General features: G+C 37.3%; 1 protein-coding gene across 1 annotated transcript; it reads left to right on the top strand.

Annotated features, from left to right (window-relative positions):
• Window positions 1-202: 202 nt before the first annotated feature.
• Window positions 203-2,825, top strand: LOC122641883 (ras-related protein Rab2BV-like). Its single transcript, XM_043835204.1, has 3 exons — window positions 203-516; window positions 691-884; window positions 1,974-2,825. The coding sequence occupies exons 2-3, from the start codon at window positions 720-722 to the stop codon at window positions 2,457-2,459; spliced, it is 651 nt and encodes a 216-aa protein (XP_043691139.1). The 5' UTR covers window positions 203-516; window positions 691-719; the 3' UTR covers window positions 2,460-2,825.
• The last annotated feature ends 15,608 nt before the right edge of the window (window positions 2,826-18,433 follow it).

The raw sequence follows: 18,433 nt of genomic DNA, 5'->3' as shown, positions 1-18,433 counted from the left end.
AGAATTCCACTGCTGTTGTTGCGTGTGAATCCTAGGGATACGCTTAAATAAGCAAAATGAAAATCCTGAGAATACGGCTGCCAGGTTGGTTTTAGGGCACAGGCTTCGCAAATCGCAATATCGCAATATCGCAATATCGCATCGATAACGTGCGCCGAATCCGCAAAAATACGTCTCCACCTTTTCAAATCATTACATTAATCCTTAGAAGTTTCAAATTGATCATAGAATTCCGAAATTTACTCATTTAATTCCCTGATAGGCCGTTTCAAATGCCCTTTAGTCGGTTTTTCTGTTTCTTCTCATTGGCTATGGAAAGCAAGGACGGACTTCCTCTGCCTGTCGCTTCCTCCATGATTTCCTTTCGGACCTAAACGTCTGCAACTTGTCAAAGAATCAACTCTATCTCTTTCATCTGAGTCGACGACGGAATTTGGAAATCGAACTTTGCCTCTCTTACAGACCATTTTCATCACGATCTCTGGTTCTTCTCCATCGTTTTGACTTCGTTTTGGGGTATGTTTGATTCTTCCCCCCTTCCCCGACGTCTCTTCTTAGGGTTTATTAAGTTTCCGTGGTGATCGGATCTGTCTATGCAAGTGGAGTTCCTCTTCTTTTTTTTGTGTTTTCTTTGAATTATTGCGTTTCTTTGGTATTTTCGGTGTTCTGAATTTGGAGTGGATCTTGTAGGGTGGAGAATATTTAGAAGAAGCCAAGCCATGGCTCATAGGGTTGATCACGAGTATGATTATCTCTTTAAGATTGTCTTGATTGGAGATTCTGGTGTTGGGAAATCGAACATTCTCTCGAGGTTTACTCGTAATGAATTCTGTTTGGATTCTAAATCCACCATTGGAGTCGAATTCGCCACGAAGACTTTGCAGGTGCGTTTTTTTGTCGTTGTGATCCGGCTCCTTTTCTGATGATTATAGTTTTCTTTAGCCTTTTTTATCTATGGAGTAAGACTACTAATATCCTCTAACAAAGATGATGATGATGACTCCGAGATGGACGACCAGATCGGCAACATGGTCTTGTTTGTTGTTCTTCTGTTTACGTTTCGTTTATGCAATCTTGAATTGTTAATGCATGTATTGTAGTGAGCCTTGTCTTGTTCCTGTTCCCGTACTCGAAAGTATTTTTTTCATTTATTGGGTGCCATATGCCATCAGGTCTTGTTTTCCAAATTTAGCATAAAATCACCTGCTATTTACGAGAATGTGAAACATTTTGGTAGTTCATATAAGCTAAGTGGTTAACTCTGTGCTGTGCCTGTTGAGGACTGAATCAACAGAGCAGTCGTTAAATTTTTTGAGATTGTAAAGGAATTTAAAACAACATTATTTATGTTCAAAATTCTAGATTGGGATTTTGAAGTGAATGAATGACCTGTGCAACCCCAAAGTTGGAGATGGAAACATTAGAATTGAGGAGGATCCTGGACAGAGTATCCCAGCATTCCATTTAATATTTCCATAGAACTAAGGGCTGGAATTGGTCTTGCAGTCAATGGAGAACTTGACATTGGTCCATAATTTCGATTAATTAGCAAAACATTAGAACTTGATCCAAATGGATGAAAAGTTTCCAAAATCAATTAGCATCTAAGAAAAAGAAAGCTACTATTGATGCAAAATCGAGTTCCAATGTAAATTACTGCAGAACACAACTATCTATGTACATCAGATGAGAGAACGGAAGCAGTAGAACTTAGAGGATTCAATTGCTCAATGAACCTAGTCAGTTTTCTCCTAGCTTGGGTTGGGAGAAATACACTGATAGCATTCTACCACTGTCTAAGCCCATGTGTTTGATTTAGAAATTGGAGGGACATGGACTTATGTCTAATAAAACCTGCGCCATGGACACAAATAAAATTCTGTCTCTCTCCTAGTCTCCCCACAATAGATTCCAATACTTGTGAAATGTGAGTAAGCAATTCAGTATGATAACTCTTTTATTCTCTGAAACAGGTGGATGGAAAGACTGTTAAGGCACAGATATGGGACACGGCTGGTCAAGAGAGGTACCGGGCCATCACCAGTGCTTATTACAGAGGTGCAGTCGGTGCACTCTTAGTCTATGATATAACGAAGAGGCAAACTTTTGACAACGTACAGAGGTGGCTTCGTGAACTGAGGGATCATGCAGACTCCAACATAGTTATCATGATGGCAGGGAATAAGTCTGACCTAACTCACCTAAGAGCTGTACCAGAGAGGGATGCACAGGGTTTGGCAGAGAAGGAAGGACTCTCATTTCTTGAGACATCAGCGTTGGAAGCATACAATATTGAGAACGCTTTCCATACTATTTTGACAGAGATCTACCACATCATAAGCAAGAAAGCTCTGGCAGCTCAGGAGGCAGCCAGCTCAACTAGTCTTCCAGGTCAAGGGACTACCATCAATGTAGCTGATGCAGGCAATTTGAACAAGAAAATTTGTTGTTCCACTTAGAGTGGTCCTTATTCCAGAAGAAGAGGTTTTGCACAGACCTTTTTTTGGTGGGTGAGATTTGTAGAATATTTCGACTTCTCTAAGAAAAATTTCCTTAGATGTTGTGAGAAAGATTTTTAAGCCATCAGAGGGAAGTCTGTGAAAGTGAAACATGACAGTGTTAGTAGCTTTGGAGGTCTTGCATTTTTCTTTCTCCTCCATTCCCTATTGTATTAAAGTGGCACCAACTGTTATAGGAAAACACCTTTGGGCCTAATTTTTGGTACACTGAGGAATGGGAGAAGAGAGAAGCATTGTATGTGTGGCGTCTCCTTTGTTCCTCAAGTTCTAACTTGTAATAAAGGTCCATGTTACCATTTAACCTGATCAGAATCCTGCTACCTATCAAATGTGCAGCAAATGGAGAAGAAAAAAAAGATTTTCCTCTATAGTGCTTATCTAAATCCAGCTACAGGTGAGATATTACTACTTAGTGCTCTAAAATGGATCATTCATTTGATGGAGCACCTAAATGTTTTATGCCATTTGGATGCTTCTTTCCACAATTTAGAAATAGCATACTTGTTTGGATACACTAATCTTTAATATCTTTGACCCTTTTTTTTTTTTTTGGTGAATATCCTTGACCCATTTTGTGAACCAGGTTTTATTTTTAGATAACTTAGGTGTGCTCTGCTTATGTGTTTTGTTGCCACAGGACAAATTAGAAAAATGCATTTATTTTCTGTCGAGGAAAAAACATTTATATCTTGGAGCTCTGAACGTTTTGCCTGGAGCAACCAAACAGCCCCTTCCTTGTACGTTGGGGTGTCAACTAGCCGGTTTTGCTCCGGTCGGGCTTTATTGGGCCTCGACATATGAGGCCCAGGACTGAAACCTCCACAAAGCCTTAACTGAGACCAGTCAATAATTCAGTCTTTAATTTATTTACGTTAATTGATCTTACTTGGTCCTTAATCAGTCGGTTTGCATCTTTTGTCTGCTTTCATTAATCTATCCTTAATAGTTTAGTCTTCAGTCTTTACTGGGTTAATGTGGCTGGGCCAAGACCGATATATTACTCCAAAAATTGCACAATCTAGAACCAAAACCAGACTGTTTAATAAACGGTCTGTCCGGTTTCGAGTTTAATCAATCAGGTTCGTTTAGTTTAGTCGGTTCAGGTATATTTTTGACATTAGACACCCCTACTTGGAGGTTTGATTTGCCAAACGAAGCTGTTGTACTCAACCCATAATACCTTGGGGTTAGCATTTTTCAGCCACATGAATAAAAGGGTCGGGTTTGGGTCAAGTAATTAGGTACTATCCTCAGTGCTAAACCGACCCAATACCTGAAACACTGAATGAAGCGCATCCATTATGATCTCAGCAAACTCCTCCAATTCCTGCATGACCTGGGTTATCCTGAGATGCGCCAGCGAGCCAACAATGTTAAACTTGACAAAACCATGAGAAGGTCGAACACAAGCAACATATGAGATAGTCGATTGCTGACTCGCATTTGCTGTTGATGATAGATATGCATTGACAAATTCATTAGAACTGTAAATTAGATGAGTGACAAGTATTTCTTCAACCTGCCAAAACATAAGCTCTATATATGCAATCCATAGCTGTCATATTAATTAAACTATCTATATGGGCTAGTGAATTATTGCCATTGTGAGATTTACAACAGGAAAGAATAAGCAAACTGAGAGACCCTGAGACTGAAATCTTACCAACCAAGATCCTTGCCAACCCAATTCTACATTTAGGGACCATTCAATGCCTCCTCGGTGGCCCTAGGGGCACATCAACGACTTAGAAGGGTGAGAATCCCTTCACCTTGGATGGAGGGAAACTCCGATCCTTACAAAATTTAATTTTGAAATACAATTTGGGTCCATTTTCTCCTCACCCTTACAAAAACAAAAAACTAATTTTTTTATATTTTTACCCCTATCCATACAGCTGGATCGAATCAATATCAGGATCGGTCTCAAATCCGATCTGATACCTCAAACCATGGTTGCCAACCAACCATTCCGAGTATGAAGGAATCCAGGAATACTCTGTCAAGTAATAGGAAAATAAATTTACCAAAAAGAAAAGTAATAGGAAAATACTCCACTTCTTACCAGCTTTTCCATTGCCTCAGGGGTTTGTGATATCCTTGATATTATCAAGAGGTCTAAGGTTCAAGTATTGGTGTTCCAAACAAATACTCCGTTTGTTGGGCTTTTGAATTGATCACACCATACCAAACCAGTGCGGCTCGTAAATTGATTACTGTCGCTGGAACCAATTTTCTGGTTTTGGCGGCGGCGGCACCACTTTGGATTTCGATAACTCCCGTTATTGCATGGCCCCTGCGCAAGATTGACATGCACAAATCGAGCAATGGTCCAAATTTTTTTGGATAATAGCTTAAACAGGGAGTTCTTTGGTTGGTGGCGTATCAAGGCCTCCTTTGCTCATCCAAGTATCTGCACTCACTCTTGGCCTCCCCCTCCCATCGGTTGGATTGCCATCAACTGTGATGGATCGGTGGGGCAAGATTTGGGTAGGTATGGAGCGATAGGACGGGACCATCTGGGGAAACCTATTTTTCAATTGCAGGAGATGTCAGAGACGATAACACAGTGCGTGTGGAGCTATAAACAATCAAATCTGGTCTCTTGCATGCCAGGTGACTGAATATTCAGCAGGAGCATGTTCGGTCTAATTCTTTGGTTGCAATTCAGATGATTGTAGGGCTTATCAGATCCCTTGGGATGCTATGTGGTTGATTGAGGATATACGAGGATTGAAGGACTCATTTCATAGCTGTGTCTTCGCCCATCACGTGCGTGAGATCAACAGTTGAGCTGATTACTTGGCGGGGTTTATGCATTCTATTCATGAGCTATCCCTTTGTATAGATGGTTTCCCAGAGGCCCTTTCCGTGCTCTTGCGGAATGATGCCACTAAGAAGAAATACACCAGAGTGTAATTTCCTAATTTTTGTCCCTAATATTAATTTAAGCTTTCTTTTCACAAAAATAAAGTAAAAATTGCAATTTTTATTAGACATCCCTTTTTGTTTTTTTTGGAATGAGACCTCCCCCTTTACTATTTTTTGGGTAGAACATCTCCCTTTACTAGCGGATGGAAAAAACATATTCCTATCCATATAAATAATAAAAATTTAAAAATAAACAAAATAAGACAAAAAAAATAAGTAACATCTAGTTGTCCCAATCAAGGTTCTAAAACTCGAGTTTCGACCAGCCAGAAACCAAGTTCATCACGGTTTCGACAATATCATGGTCAAAACCTGGAATTTTCTCCATGGTTTATATTGAAAGAGTACCGGTCAAACTTAATTTGATGTGTGTGAATGCTGTCAAAATCGCTTGAAAATATTTTTTTGGACATCAAAACAAATGAATATTTTATCGCAGTTTCGGTTTTTAACAATGTTTTACCATATTAAGATTTATGAAATTTTTAGATTTGAGAAAAATCCCAACATTAAAAAATTAAAAATTACATTCACCGTCAAAAATTTATTTTTTCTTTTTGAATTGGGGGGTTCACATTTTTTTCCTTTTGAAATTTGATTTTTTAACTATTTTTTTTAGATTCAAATAGGGGTTAGTTGCTTATTTATGAATAATATCTTAAGTAAAGATTATACAAAAACATGTACCTAAAGGATATTAGGCATAAATGAGTGTCTATCCTGGTTATTGCATACTTAAGTGTCTGTAACGGTTTTGAGCCAGGTTTCCCCAAGTTTCGAAGGACATAAGTGTCGAAACTTGCGAAATTATCAACATCTTGATCGAAACCATCAAATTTTGATCGAAATCTTGAATCTTTTAAAATCACCCTTCAACTCGTCTCGAAAATCTGCGAAACCAAATTAACTTGATGATTTCGATAAGTTTTTATTAAGTTCTTCTTCCATGGTACGAACTTCCCTCGCTTTCGTCTCTCTTGACGATAATGACCGCTTCGGTACGTAAGGAGGCATTGAAATCTACTACTCCTCTAATGGGATGATGCTGATAATGTTGTGGAACAACTTCCACTGGAATCTTCTCACTCAACGCATTAGAAACTTCTTTGAGCTATCATTTCAATTAACTGTTTCTTTCTCTTATACTAAAAAAATAATAATAAAATAAAATAAAATCAACTTTTTTTCCTCGCTCTAATACAAAATTAACTAAATATTCCAAGAATTGCATAGCTGAAGTTAAAAGACGATATCATACGATACAACAAAAGTATATGAAATGAGTATTAATTTCTACGGGAAAAAAAAGAAGAATATAAGTAATTAACTACACAACAGTAAACTTTCTAATTTGAGTACAAAAATATATATGGACCTAATTTACAAAACCAAAATCACAATTTTGCCTCCCAATTTCTTCAAATTTTTTTTTTTTTTTTTTTGGTTCAGATCAATTTATTGCATTATGAATATATTTGCTTTTATTCATTTATTGAGCATTAACCCAATCATATCGATCAACATGACAAGAGCCACGATAGATTCATTGATTTTAGGGTTCATTTTCCCCAAATGGTTTAGGATTTGAAATTCAAACCCAAAACGATTTGGGGAAGATGAGGGCATGCAATTTGATCACTTTACTCTTTAATTTTGGTGGGTTTTTGTCACAAGGGCATTTTGATCATTAGATTTTCTAAAACTAATGTTTAACGTCCAGACTAACGGACTGGAGTAAAGTGTTACAATGTTTTAAAAGTAGGGGAGCATGTGTAAATGATAAAATGGTAAGTGTGCATTTGGACAATTGGGCATTTTGAGGGGTTTGATAAAAACCTTAGTTTTATCTGTTTCATTTCCTCCAGGTATTTTTATTTGCTCCAGTTTTTGCCCACTCCATTTCCCCAAGTTCCTCTAATAGTGGGGGTGTACGTGTACCCACTCAAGCAGGAGTAGGATGGTTATTTCAGCCCCCCTCTATCAAAAGAAATTGGGGAAATGAACCTGCCTAGGAAATGGAGCAATAAAAATCCTCTCCTCCTCCCCTCTTCCTCCTTTCTTATTTACTTGACAAATTCGTCTACAGTGAGGTGGGAACAGAGAGATTACTTGATAGATTTCCATTTCGAGAAGGGGATTTCTTTATTATGGTACTCTATGATTTTTCACCTTTACTCAAAACCATTATATTTCCCAATTAAAAACTGTTTTGAACTGGCCTAAATTGGAACGGGTAGCATTTTTATTTTTTTTTGGTTTGCCCTCTGATCTAATTTTAGAAACTGCGTTTCTACATGGGCAACATTCTAATGGTCTTCTCAGGTCCTATTTGTAGTATTTGTAGTATTTGTAGATCGGATTCCATCAGAACAACAATTATATATGTTATCAGGTGTTATCTTCAACATTCTAATGATTAAATTGGGTTTTTTTTTTCTTCCTTTGCACAAGAACCTAGTGCACTTGGTAGCCTGTGGTGCATAAAAGTCCATTAATACCAGGAGGTCATGGATTCAAGCCTCCTAGTTCACATCTTCCCTCTCCCTTAACTAAGGGTGTTAAACGATCCGGTTTCAATTCAACGATTCAGATTGATTCAAACTATTTAATTAAACGGTCTCAATTTTGAAACCATACCCGAACTAGTTATTAAACAGTTTCACGTTCCTGTTTTAAATGGTTCAGTTTGGTTAACGGTTTCTGCTTGCTTTTGGCACATTTATGTACATTTAAGAGTATTAAACGGTTTATTTGGTTAAACGCTTTAGTTCGGTTCAAACCTTTTAACTAAACAGCTTCAATTGCGAAACCATAACCGAACCATTTAGTAAACGATTTCACGGTTTTGGTTTAAACGGTTCAGTTCGATTTCGATAACTGGCTACGGCTTAATTTTGACACCCTTACTCTTACCTATCCCCAAAAATATATATATTTTTTGAAAGGGGATTTATTTTTTAATTAAAAGTCTGTTAATTTCTTCCATTCTCATATAAGTATTTTGCATGCTTCATAGTTGTATTTGATAGTTATGTATTGTTCTATCAAAGCTATATATGGAAACTAATAGTGAAAGTAGCTCAGAGGTGAGTCATGAAGAGGAAACAATCAAAGAAAACACTGAACAAATTGTAGAAGGGAGAGAGTGGATGGGGAAACTTAACGATGCATTTGTTTCAGGGGAAGCTCAAGATTTAGAATATAATATTCCTTTCCTCAACATGGAATTTGATTCAAATGAACAAACATATGTTTTCTATAATTCATGGGAAGTAGTTTTCTGCAAGGGAGTGTGACCTACGCCAGCACTCCCTTGGGTCTATCTCTCTCCTCCTTAAAACAAGGGGGCAGAGGTGTCTTTTCATATGGGGAGGAGAGAGATAGACTCATGGGAGTGCTGGTGTAGGCCACACTCCCGGACAAAGAACTTTTTCCCATAATTCATATATGCAAAAAACTGGTTTTAGCATGCAGAAATGCATAATAGAAAAAGAACATTTCAATGCTCAAAAGAAGGTTTTCAAAGAGTGGATATGCATATCTATGTGAGAAAAAGTCGTCCAAATACAAGAACTAACTGTAAAGCACGAATTGTGGTTAAACTCACAAATAATGGGCTATGAATGGTTATTGAATTTGAATGTGAGCATATCCTCTTGTATCAGAAGAGAAACCAATTTTACTTCGGTCACAGACAGTTGTAAAACATGCACAAGCTATTAAAATTATCTCATTGGATAATACAGAGATATCACTTACAAAAGGAAATGATTTTTTATTTGAAGAAACTGGAATTAATGCAAAGTTCAGCTCATGCTAATAATTTATGGATATTTTGTAGGACTTAGAGGTTCCATTAAATCAACAAAAAGAGCAACATGATCAGCAAGAGAAATGAAAAACGTGCATTGGACTGTTATTTTGTTTATTTATTTATTTGTGTATACATAAAGTATTAAACTCTCAAATTGAGGACTGGTTTTGACTACTTAAGATGGTTACTTTTAGTTTTTGTTGCAGTAGTGATTGGCTTTCAACTTGAACAAAGGTTTTATTTCTCTTTTCATTTTTGTAGCTGTATATTAATGAACTCTCAAATGGTGCAATCACAAAAAAAGAAAAAAAAGAAAAAAGGAACATAGAACCACCGAGAAAATTAAGGATAGAGTGGAAAAAACCAAAACTAGCATTATATAGGATAAAAAGGTGTCAATAGTATTAAACGAAGGCTGATGAGTGATGGAAAGTTTCCGTTTTGAAGAAGCATCTCACATGCCCCCGTCCTCTAGCCCTCTATTTTTTCCGCTGTTCTTTCTAATTCTATCGGTTAATATCAGAATGAATCACATAGATTCATTAGTAGATGCCACAATTCAGAGTCTGATGGGTTTACATGTTAAAAGAGTACTTGTAAGCGTGGTTTTAGGGTCCTTATCTCCCCAGTATTGGGGGGAGGGGGTGCTGCGCACCTCGTGCGGCGCAGCACTGTCCATGTGTACACGATGGGACCCACTATGCACACATGGGCGGTGCTGCACTGCATGATGCGCACAGTACTGCCCCCAGTACTAGGGGCAATAATTTTCCGTGGTTTTAGCGCAATTGTTTTTTTGGGTTAAGTTTTAGCGTAATTCTGTACCATTGTTATCTTTTACAAGCATCTTGTTACGGACACATGCTTACGTGGTCATGTAATTATAATTTAAATTAATAGTGGTTAGTTATTACGTAAGTTGTAATACTGTGGTTAGTTTGATGGAATAGTAGATTTATTATTATTTTTTTTTAATGATAGAATGGAGTAGTAGAGTTATTGTAATATTGTAATAGATGATGGGTAAGGTTGAGATTGTAAGGAAAATTATTGGGGAGTTATAGTGTTAGTGGTGATAATCACTTGTAACTCTATTTAAGGAGTAGCGAAAAGAATGAAAAATAGACTATTCAAATCCTCAAAATTTCTTTTATGTAAGATGAGATGGGCTTCTTCATTCAAGTTCTAGTTTGGTCCCTAAAGCCAAATCTCTATTTTCTCTCTTATTTTTTGACCTTTCTATATTTTCCTTCCACCAAGATTTACGGCGCCAATAATGAACGGTGTTTGGTATGCATTCTCAGAACGGGTTTAGGGTCTAGAACTCATTCTAAGACAACGGAAATGTCATTTGGTTTGCATTTCCATTCTTGAATCTTAGAATGCTACGGCAAATGCACCCCATTCTGGAACGAATCGTTATCCTCTCCTGTAACTGCACGGCATTGTACTACATCGTACGGTGCAACAGAGGCCATGTGGCACAATGGACCCCACATGGTGCACATGGCCTCTACAGCTGCCGCACGATGCAATACAACACCGTACAGTTACTGCATAGGATAAAAATTCTTCTGGAACGGGCTCTCCCCCCCATTCTACATTCTACGTTCTCGTTTTAATTTCATCGGGTTCAGAGATCGAGGATGACAAAATAGGAGAAACTCTGTTCTTGGTCTCTCTCTCTCTCATTCATTTTCCTTATTGAATCGATTCTAAAACCACCTCCTTTCCCCGTCCTCAGTTCTTTCAGAAATTGAATACATATACGATTTATTGAGGTTTTGGTCTTATTTTCAGTTTCTCATATGGGAAGTAGTTTTCTGTACGGGAGTGTGGCCTACGCCAGCACTCCCTTGTGTCCATCTCTCTCTTTCTTAAAATAAGGGGGCAGAGGTGTCTTTTCACATGGGGAAGAGAGAGATAGACTCATGGGAGTGCTGGCGTAGGCCACACCCCTGGACAAAAAACTTTTTCCCTTCTCATATATAGGAATTTTACCGAAATATTCATATAGCTTTAAACGGCCTCTGGGGCCGCCTTGAGGCCTATGACCTCTTATCGATCCTTTTGAAATACATGACATCGTACCCCTAACATCATCATCATCATCTAGAGTATCCTCAGATGAACCAACATATAGGTTGAATTGCGTCTAAACAAATCAATATTTTTTAGTCCAAGAGGAAAACATACATCGTATAGATTGAAATGGCTGAGAGCACACGCACACAAATAACATGTTCATTTCTAAACTTATTTTTAATTCAATATTTTATGGTCCAATCATCACGCAGATGGACTGACTGAATGATCATGGTTCTTTGCGCCCTCACAAGCTAAGGCAGAGCCAAATAGCCAATGAACGGATTGAGGAATCCATCAGTGGAGAAGGGTCAAAATTTTACAATGTGTAATGACATCTGAGTCTCAAACACAAATCGATTTTTCAGAGATTATATTGTTGATAGAGACACGAGTAAACCATAACTCTCATCATCTCATATCTGGAAAGTTTCTTATAAACAACCGTTTGGAGAGTATTTGAAACAATCGTCTCAAAGACTCAAACAGTTCATCACTGTTGGTAATGGGGTAGCAAACCAATTTATAAATTGATTTGTTACTATTCTATTATTAATGAATATACAAGGAATGCTTGGGTTTCTCTTATGTAAAAAACTATTTTGTGTGATTGGAGATTAATTTACAAAATGAGATTAGACTTTAATTAGTCAAAAGTATTAGCAGTTTAAACCCAAGTGACCCAATTGATTGGTCAGACCGGTTATCTTTAGAGACAAGTGGCATTGTATAAAGCATAAATATTTAACAAAATGAAAAATGATACCAAAAAAGATCCATGGTATCATGTATACCTTCCCATGCTTGGGTTGCATTGGTTGGGCATTTATAATGAGAAAGGGAAGAATTTGGATAATTTTAACTCAAAAGAATGGGAGTAGTGATTGCAATGTGCTTGGCATCAGGGGAATCGGGGAAGAACTCCATCGTTTTGATGGTTTCTTTGGAGATGATATCTTGGTGAAGGCGAAACATTATTTCCATGGCAGTTGGGTCTTCCACAACTAAACAGAAAATCCGCACCTCGTAGGGAACTTCGATGCTTTGAGTCTGCCTATCTTAGCAGAAGAAGGAAAGAAACCTTGACCTTGATTCTAGAGTATGGGAGCAAAGCCAGTGCCTCCCACTTAAGTTGGATTGAAATTGGGACCCTTATCCGCTGCTGTAACTAGAGCACTACTGTACGTATCATGCAGCGTAACAGTGGCTATGTGTGCACAATGGAGCTCACTGTGCACACATGATCGCTACTCCACCGCACGATGCGCACAACAATGTTCCAATTATAACAGCAAATAAAAACTCTTGAAATTGAAGTTGAGAACTATTTTATTGTAACCTATTTAGTAGAAGACGCATGAAAAACGAGATATGATTTGAATTCCATAATTAAACTCTTTTGAGAAGAAATAAATCCCTAAAATCTCTCCCGTCTATTCAATTATTACACTTTTTTAAAATAGGTAAAACATGATCAAACCCTCAATTAGTTAAAATGTGTTTTAAATGCGAATAAAACGGCCAAACAGTTTTTTTCGGTTTAAAACGCATCCGGCCGATATTTGGATTGAAAGCTCTAAAACGCAATTTAAATGCGTTCCCGTGTTATTCGAACTAATAAAACAGTTATACTAATCCCACCCATTTAATAACATTTTAACTTTAGAAGTTACAGCTGTCACTTACAATTTTAGAGTTTTTTTTGTTTTATTTTTTTCGATAGGAAGAAATTTCATTGAAGAGCAACATCCATACAAGCAGTAGCATCAGCTAATCCAAACTGAATAAGCCACTAGGTGGTACTAGGCCAAATAATCGGAAGATGAGGCCGACAAGGCAGATCTAGCCAAGAAATCCGCCACAATATTGACGGATCTCGTTTTTTGTTTTTTTAAGAGGAGAACGACTCCCTTAGTTGAGAGATATTGTTGCATATATTAAGAACCTCGAAGTCGAAAGAGCATGAGTTCAATTGATTGATAAGTGAGGAGCAGTCAGACTCGACAATAATGTCAGTGAAGCCGCTGTTGATCGCATGAAGAAGCCTTGCTCTCACCGCCAACCACTCAGCCACCAAAGATGACCCACATTGAATGCCACAGTAGAGTTTATAGCTATCACTTACGGTAGTTAATGCACAACCATTAATCTTTGCCTTTAAAGTGACAAGTCACGCCATTATATAAGCCAGCATTTACTTTTTACTCTCTAGTCTCATCGATGTGGGAATCTCTCCACTCACCCAACACAACACCAACTTCTAAGCTTAGCTATATTCACCGTCAGAGCATGGGACCATCATGATTTATTGAACTATGTATTCATGATTTATTCACTCCAATTTCTTCTCAAAAAAATTTTCTCCTCTTTAGAATTCTTAGCTAAAAAATCATCATATTATCTCATTGGATGACTAATATGGCATGTCATTGGTGGAATCTTCTCTGTTTTTTGTTTTGACGATGGAATCATTAAACGTTTAAAACGTGTATATTACTGTTTTTTTGGTCCCATTCTTGAAAAAACTAAACGTTTAAAACACGTATTATCCGTTTTTGTTTTATTGTCGTTCTTGATGTAATTGACTGTATTTTTTAGCCTCCTGTTCAAATTTTGATCAGTTTAGATGGCAGGGAGGGGAGATGCAGAGGAGTGGTGCGGCTATCATCTCTAGCTGATTGCAGTCAAAGATGTTCTTTTTAAGGGGAAGGGTTTCTGAACAGCTAGTGTAGCCCACAAAACCTCACATTGATTTTTTTTTTTTTTCCTTCTTTTTCTTTTTATTTTTTTTATTTTGAGGGGAGTGTATGCTACTGGCAAGGCTCAAAGACACTCTTTTCCCACTTTTTTTTAATTATATACAATTAGAACTATTGAATTATTGGAGACAGCTTAAATTGTTACTATGAACCGACTCAATATGACCCAAACACATGAGGTCAGTCAAACTGCTTCTAATGCTTTGTGGCAGAGCATTTAGAGGCAGTTATTATTACCACCCGCACAAGCTTTAGAGGCGGTTTCTTGAGGTAAAACCTTAATTTCTTGTAGTGTGATCAACAAAGTAGCATCAAAGCCATCCGACTAAGACAAATTCTTTTGGAAATTTGGAGATCTAAAGCATGGAGTTTCAAGTTTTAGAGAGAGAGCTAGTTTTAGAGACTAAACATCCCGAGAGATTGGGAATTGGGAGAGTGGGAAACAGTTTCAGTCTTTTGAATAAAATCCCCAGGCCCAGAAGGCTACTATATGGAATTCTTTAAAGCTTGTTGGAATACAGTCGAAGAAGATGTGATTGGAACCTCCAAAGAGTTCCATCAGATCAGAGCTTTGCAAAGGAACTGAACTATACTTTCTTGATCTTCATTCCAAAAAAAAGCAAGTGCTAAATCTCTTAAGTAGCAATCCAAAAGACAATCTCTAAAGTTCTTTATACAGGCTCAAAACATTTTGGTCTTCACTTGTTGTAAAAAGCCAGCTTGCTTCTCTTACTAGGTAGACAAATAGAAGATGGTCAGCTTATAGGCAAGAAATGTGTTGATATGATATAAAGACATCAAAAGCCTGATTTCCTTTTTAAAATGTATTTTAAAAAAGCCTTCGATCATATATCTTTGGGTTTCATATTTTCTAATTTAAGAATGGAATTTAGTTTAAGGAGGAAGTTGAGACTGCTCTACAGTCTTTGCACAAACAAATTTTCAGTTCTAATCCATGCAGCTCTTTTAGTGAACTTTGGATGTTCTAGATGAAAAGAGATTAAATTTCTTTGTATCACTGTATTATAATAGTAGAAGCCCTCAATCAAATGCTGACTCTACCATTTCAAAGAGGTCTTTTCACTAATTTTTTAACTTCCCAAAAAGTTAAACTGGTCATTACCCACTTACAATTGGATCTTTTACTGATCCTCCCATAGACAGTTAAGGAATCTGAGAACCATTTTAAGACTCTTCACTCGATCAAAGGCCTCAAGATAAACTCTTGCTAGTCCTTCTTTATGCTATTGGTGATATTGCCTACATGGAAAAGATAGCTCATGAGTTGGGCAGTAAAGTAGGAACCCTTCCTATTACTTATTTTGGGCTCCCTTGGTGCTGATTATTACAAGCCTAAACGACTCTATGGTGGTAGGAAAAATGGAGAAGAGAGTTGCAACATGGAAATCTGGCTATCTTTCTAAAGGTGGAATAACTGCCTTGATTCAAGCTTCAAGTTTCAACATCCAAAGCTTATTCCCTTTTCAGAATGCCCAAGTCTAAGACGATATTTGTTTTCCAACCCAATACCACCACCATGTACCTTGATTTCTTTTTGTTCCTCCAAATACTGAAGATATTTTCCCTAATTCGTTTGCCTCAAGTTTATAACTCTCAGAAGAAAATATCCATGTCTAGTTTTAAGGAAACTGATTAACTAGCTAACTAAAGTTAAAGCTAATTAATTCACATAAAAGTTTCCTTAGCTAAATATGTATAGTAAGTCTATTTACTTTGGAAAGCTTGGAGGACCAAAGACCAGTCCATCCCAAACCTCAGGTGTCCTAACATGAAATCCTAGCCTATATATACCAGACTCCCACAAGTAACTGTTAAAGCACTATTATTGTCTCGTTCTCCTTAAAGATTTCGACTTAAAATGTTTTCAGCTAAGCTCTTCCATGATCTCTGAAGCCAACTTGTATCAATATCCATGATCACATCTAACAACTACGGATTCCATTAAGAAGAATGTCTTAAGGCAGGAAAGAGAGAGAATAATTACCCGACAGAAACAGGAAAGTCTTTCAAGTTCCATCCACGGAGTCCACCTACTTTTTTCAGAGCTGACCTCCAGTTTTCCACCATCTCTGGCTTGAAGCACTCTTGGTGCAGGCGAAAAGGCTCCTCAAAGCTCCCCTTTTGATGCCGTACGTCCGATGGATCGACACCCATGAGGAAAACAGGAAATACCTTTTGGCCAAGCTTTTTCCTGCATTCCATTATCAAGGCAAGCTCTTCAAGACACCGTCTTGAAGAAGCATAGATCATCGAGAATATAATAATGGTGATTTTTTATTCCTTGATTCCCTTCATGCGAGCTGCAGAGATCTGCTCTGCTGTTTTCGGGTTCTCATCGTCCTTGAATGTTATAATCTTAGCCCTCTCCAGTAAATCGTAGAGGTTACTTGCGAAATTATTCCCTGTTTCTTCTCCTTCGTAACTCAAAAATACATCGTAATTCCATCGAGAGGCGGAAAAAGACGGGATTACGGTGTAGGGTGCCATCAATCTGAAGCAATGTCTCAAATCTTTGATCCGAAGAGGTTTAGAGCTCTGAATTGAGATGGATCTGAGAATTCCTTCTCCAGATTCCAGAGTTACAGTACCACGCGGTGCTCTCCACACTTTTTAAGCACTACCTACCGTACCCCTAACTCAATTTTCTATTCTTTAACTCTACTTCTCCCTTTTATTTTATTTAAAAAAAACAAAAGGGTAAATTTAACTATAAGTTTGTGAATTTTGGACCAAAACCTGGAAATCGTACCGGAACCAACCCACTAATTTGACCCATCCATGAAGTTATTAGCCTGGTTCTGGTTCTAAAATTTTGAACTGATAAGTAAACGTTGTAAGACGGATCTTTATCTCCCCTAGATCTCTGTCCGGCTCAGTACCCTCAATGCCTCTAATAAGGGGATATTGAGCTCCTCTCCCGCGCGGGACGATGTCCAGCGCACATCGTCCGGCTGGGGAGGCCTCGATCCACACACCATTGCACAGGGATGCGTGCAGTGGTGTGGATCGGAGCTCCCCAGCCGCACGATTTATGGTGGACATCGTCTGACGCACAAGTGCACAGGAGAGAAGCCTGATCCCTAATAAGGGGGGCACACTGATCACCCTACCCCTGCCCAAACACTCTGCATGGGTGTGTCCTTATTAGAGGCATTGGGGAAACCAGGCTGGGCAAGGAACTGGAGGAGATAATTTTCCGTTGTAGGACGGGTCTCCCAATAATTCTAAAATTGAAAGCCCAGTTTGCAATCAAGAAGAATCAGAACTGTTACCAGTTTTAAACTTGCACTTAATTATATATTTGATATTAGTGATGTGGATTTTGAATATTTGAATTTATTGGTATGCTTAGTAAAAGAGATTTTCTGTTATGTATGTTAATTTATATTTTTATTTGTATGTTTATGGATGGATATTTGATTATTTGAATACTTAGGAATTGATATTTCACAATTTGTATGCTTAGGTAAAAATTTTTAGAATTTTAATGTTGGGATGATGCCTGGAAGTAGAACCGGCACATCCATTATTAAATGGTTCTAAATCTAAATTTTGAAATTGATTAGATAATGGGTCAAGATCAGAACCGATTAAGAACCGGACCACTTATCCAAGACTAAATGTATTTACACTAAAGGGTGTCATTATCGTACCGAATACAATTCGATGGTATCGGTATGGGAAAATGATACTGTACTTCATATAGTATAATATCGGCATGGAGGTTGATACCAACGGTACATACCAATACCATACCAAATATTGATATTGTACCTTATCACTGGCATATATATTTATATATTTATATATACTAATTTATATATAAAAAATAATATATATAATAATTTTTATATATAGAATATTTATATATGAATATATATATATATATATATATATATATATATAAGAATATTACATACTAAATATAATATATTTTATATTATATATACTAATTTATATATATATAATATAATATAAGAAACCATATAATGAATATCTTATAACATAACGAATATATACGAATAAAACCGTACACCGTAATAATACTATACATTACGATATCAGTATGAAAAAATGATATCCTACTTGATATAGTACCGTATCGATATGGAGTGTTTGACTTCGGTACCGTACCAAATTGACACCCTATTTTACACTGTTTATTTTACCCTTCCTTTTCGTAAAGAGCTTGACCTCAGGTCATCATTGTTGGAAATGAAAAGAATTTAGAAAAAAAGAAAGGATTATGGAAAACAAAAGAAACACCTTGAGGTTGGGTTTGGGCTAAGCCCAGCACAAACATCTGA

The sequence above is a fragment of the Telopea speciosissima genome, chromosome 1, assembly GCF_018873765.1.
Source record: "Telopea speciosissima isolate NSW1024214 ecotype Mountain lineage chromosome 1, Tspe_v1, whole genome shotgun sequence".
Taxonomy (NCBI): domain Eukaryota; kingdom Viridiplantae; phylum Streptophyta; class Magnoliopsida; order Proteales; family Proteaceae; genus Telopea; species Telopea speciosissima.
Note: the sequence above shows the minus strand (reverse complement) of the source record. Positions and strands in the feature narration are given on the sequence as shown.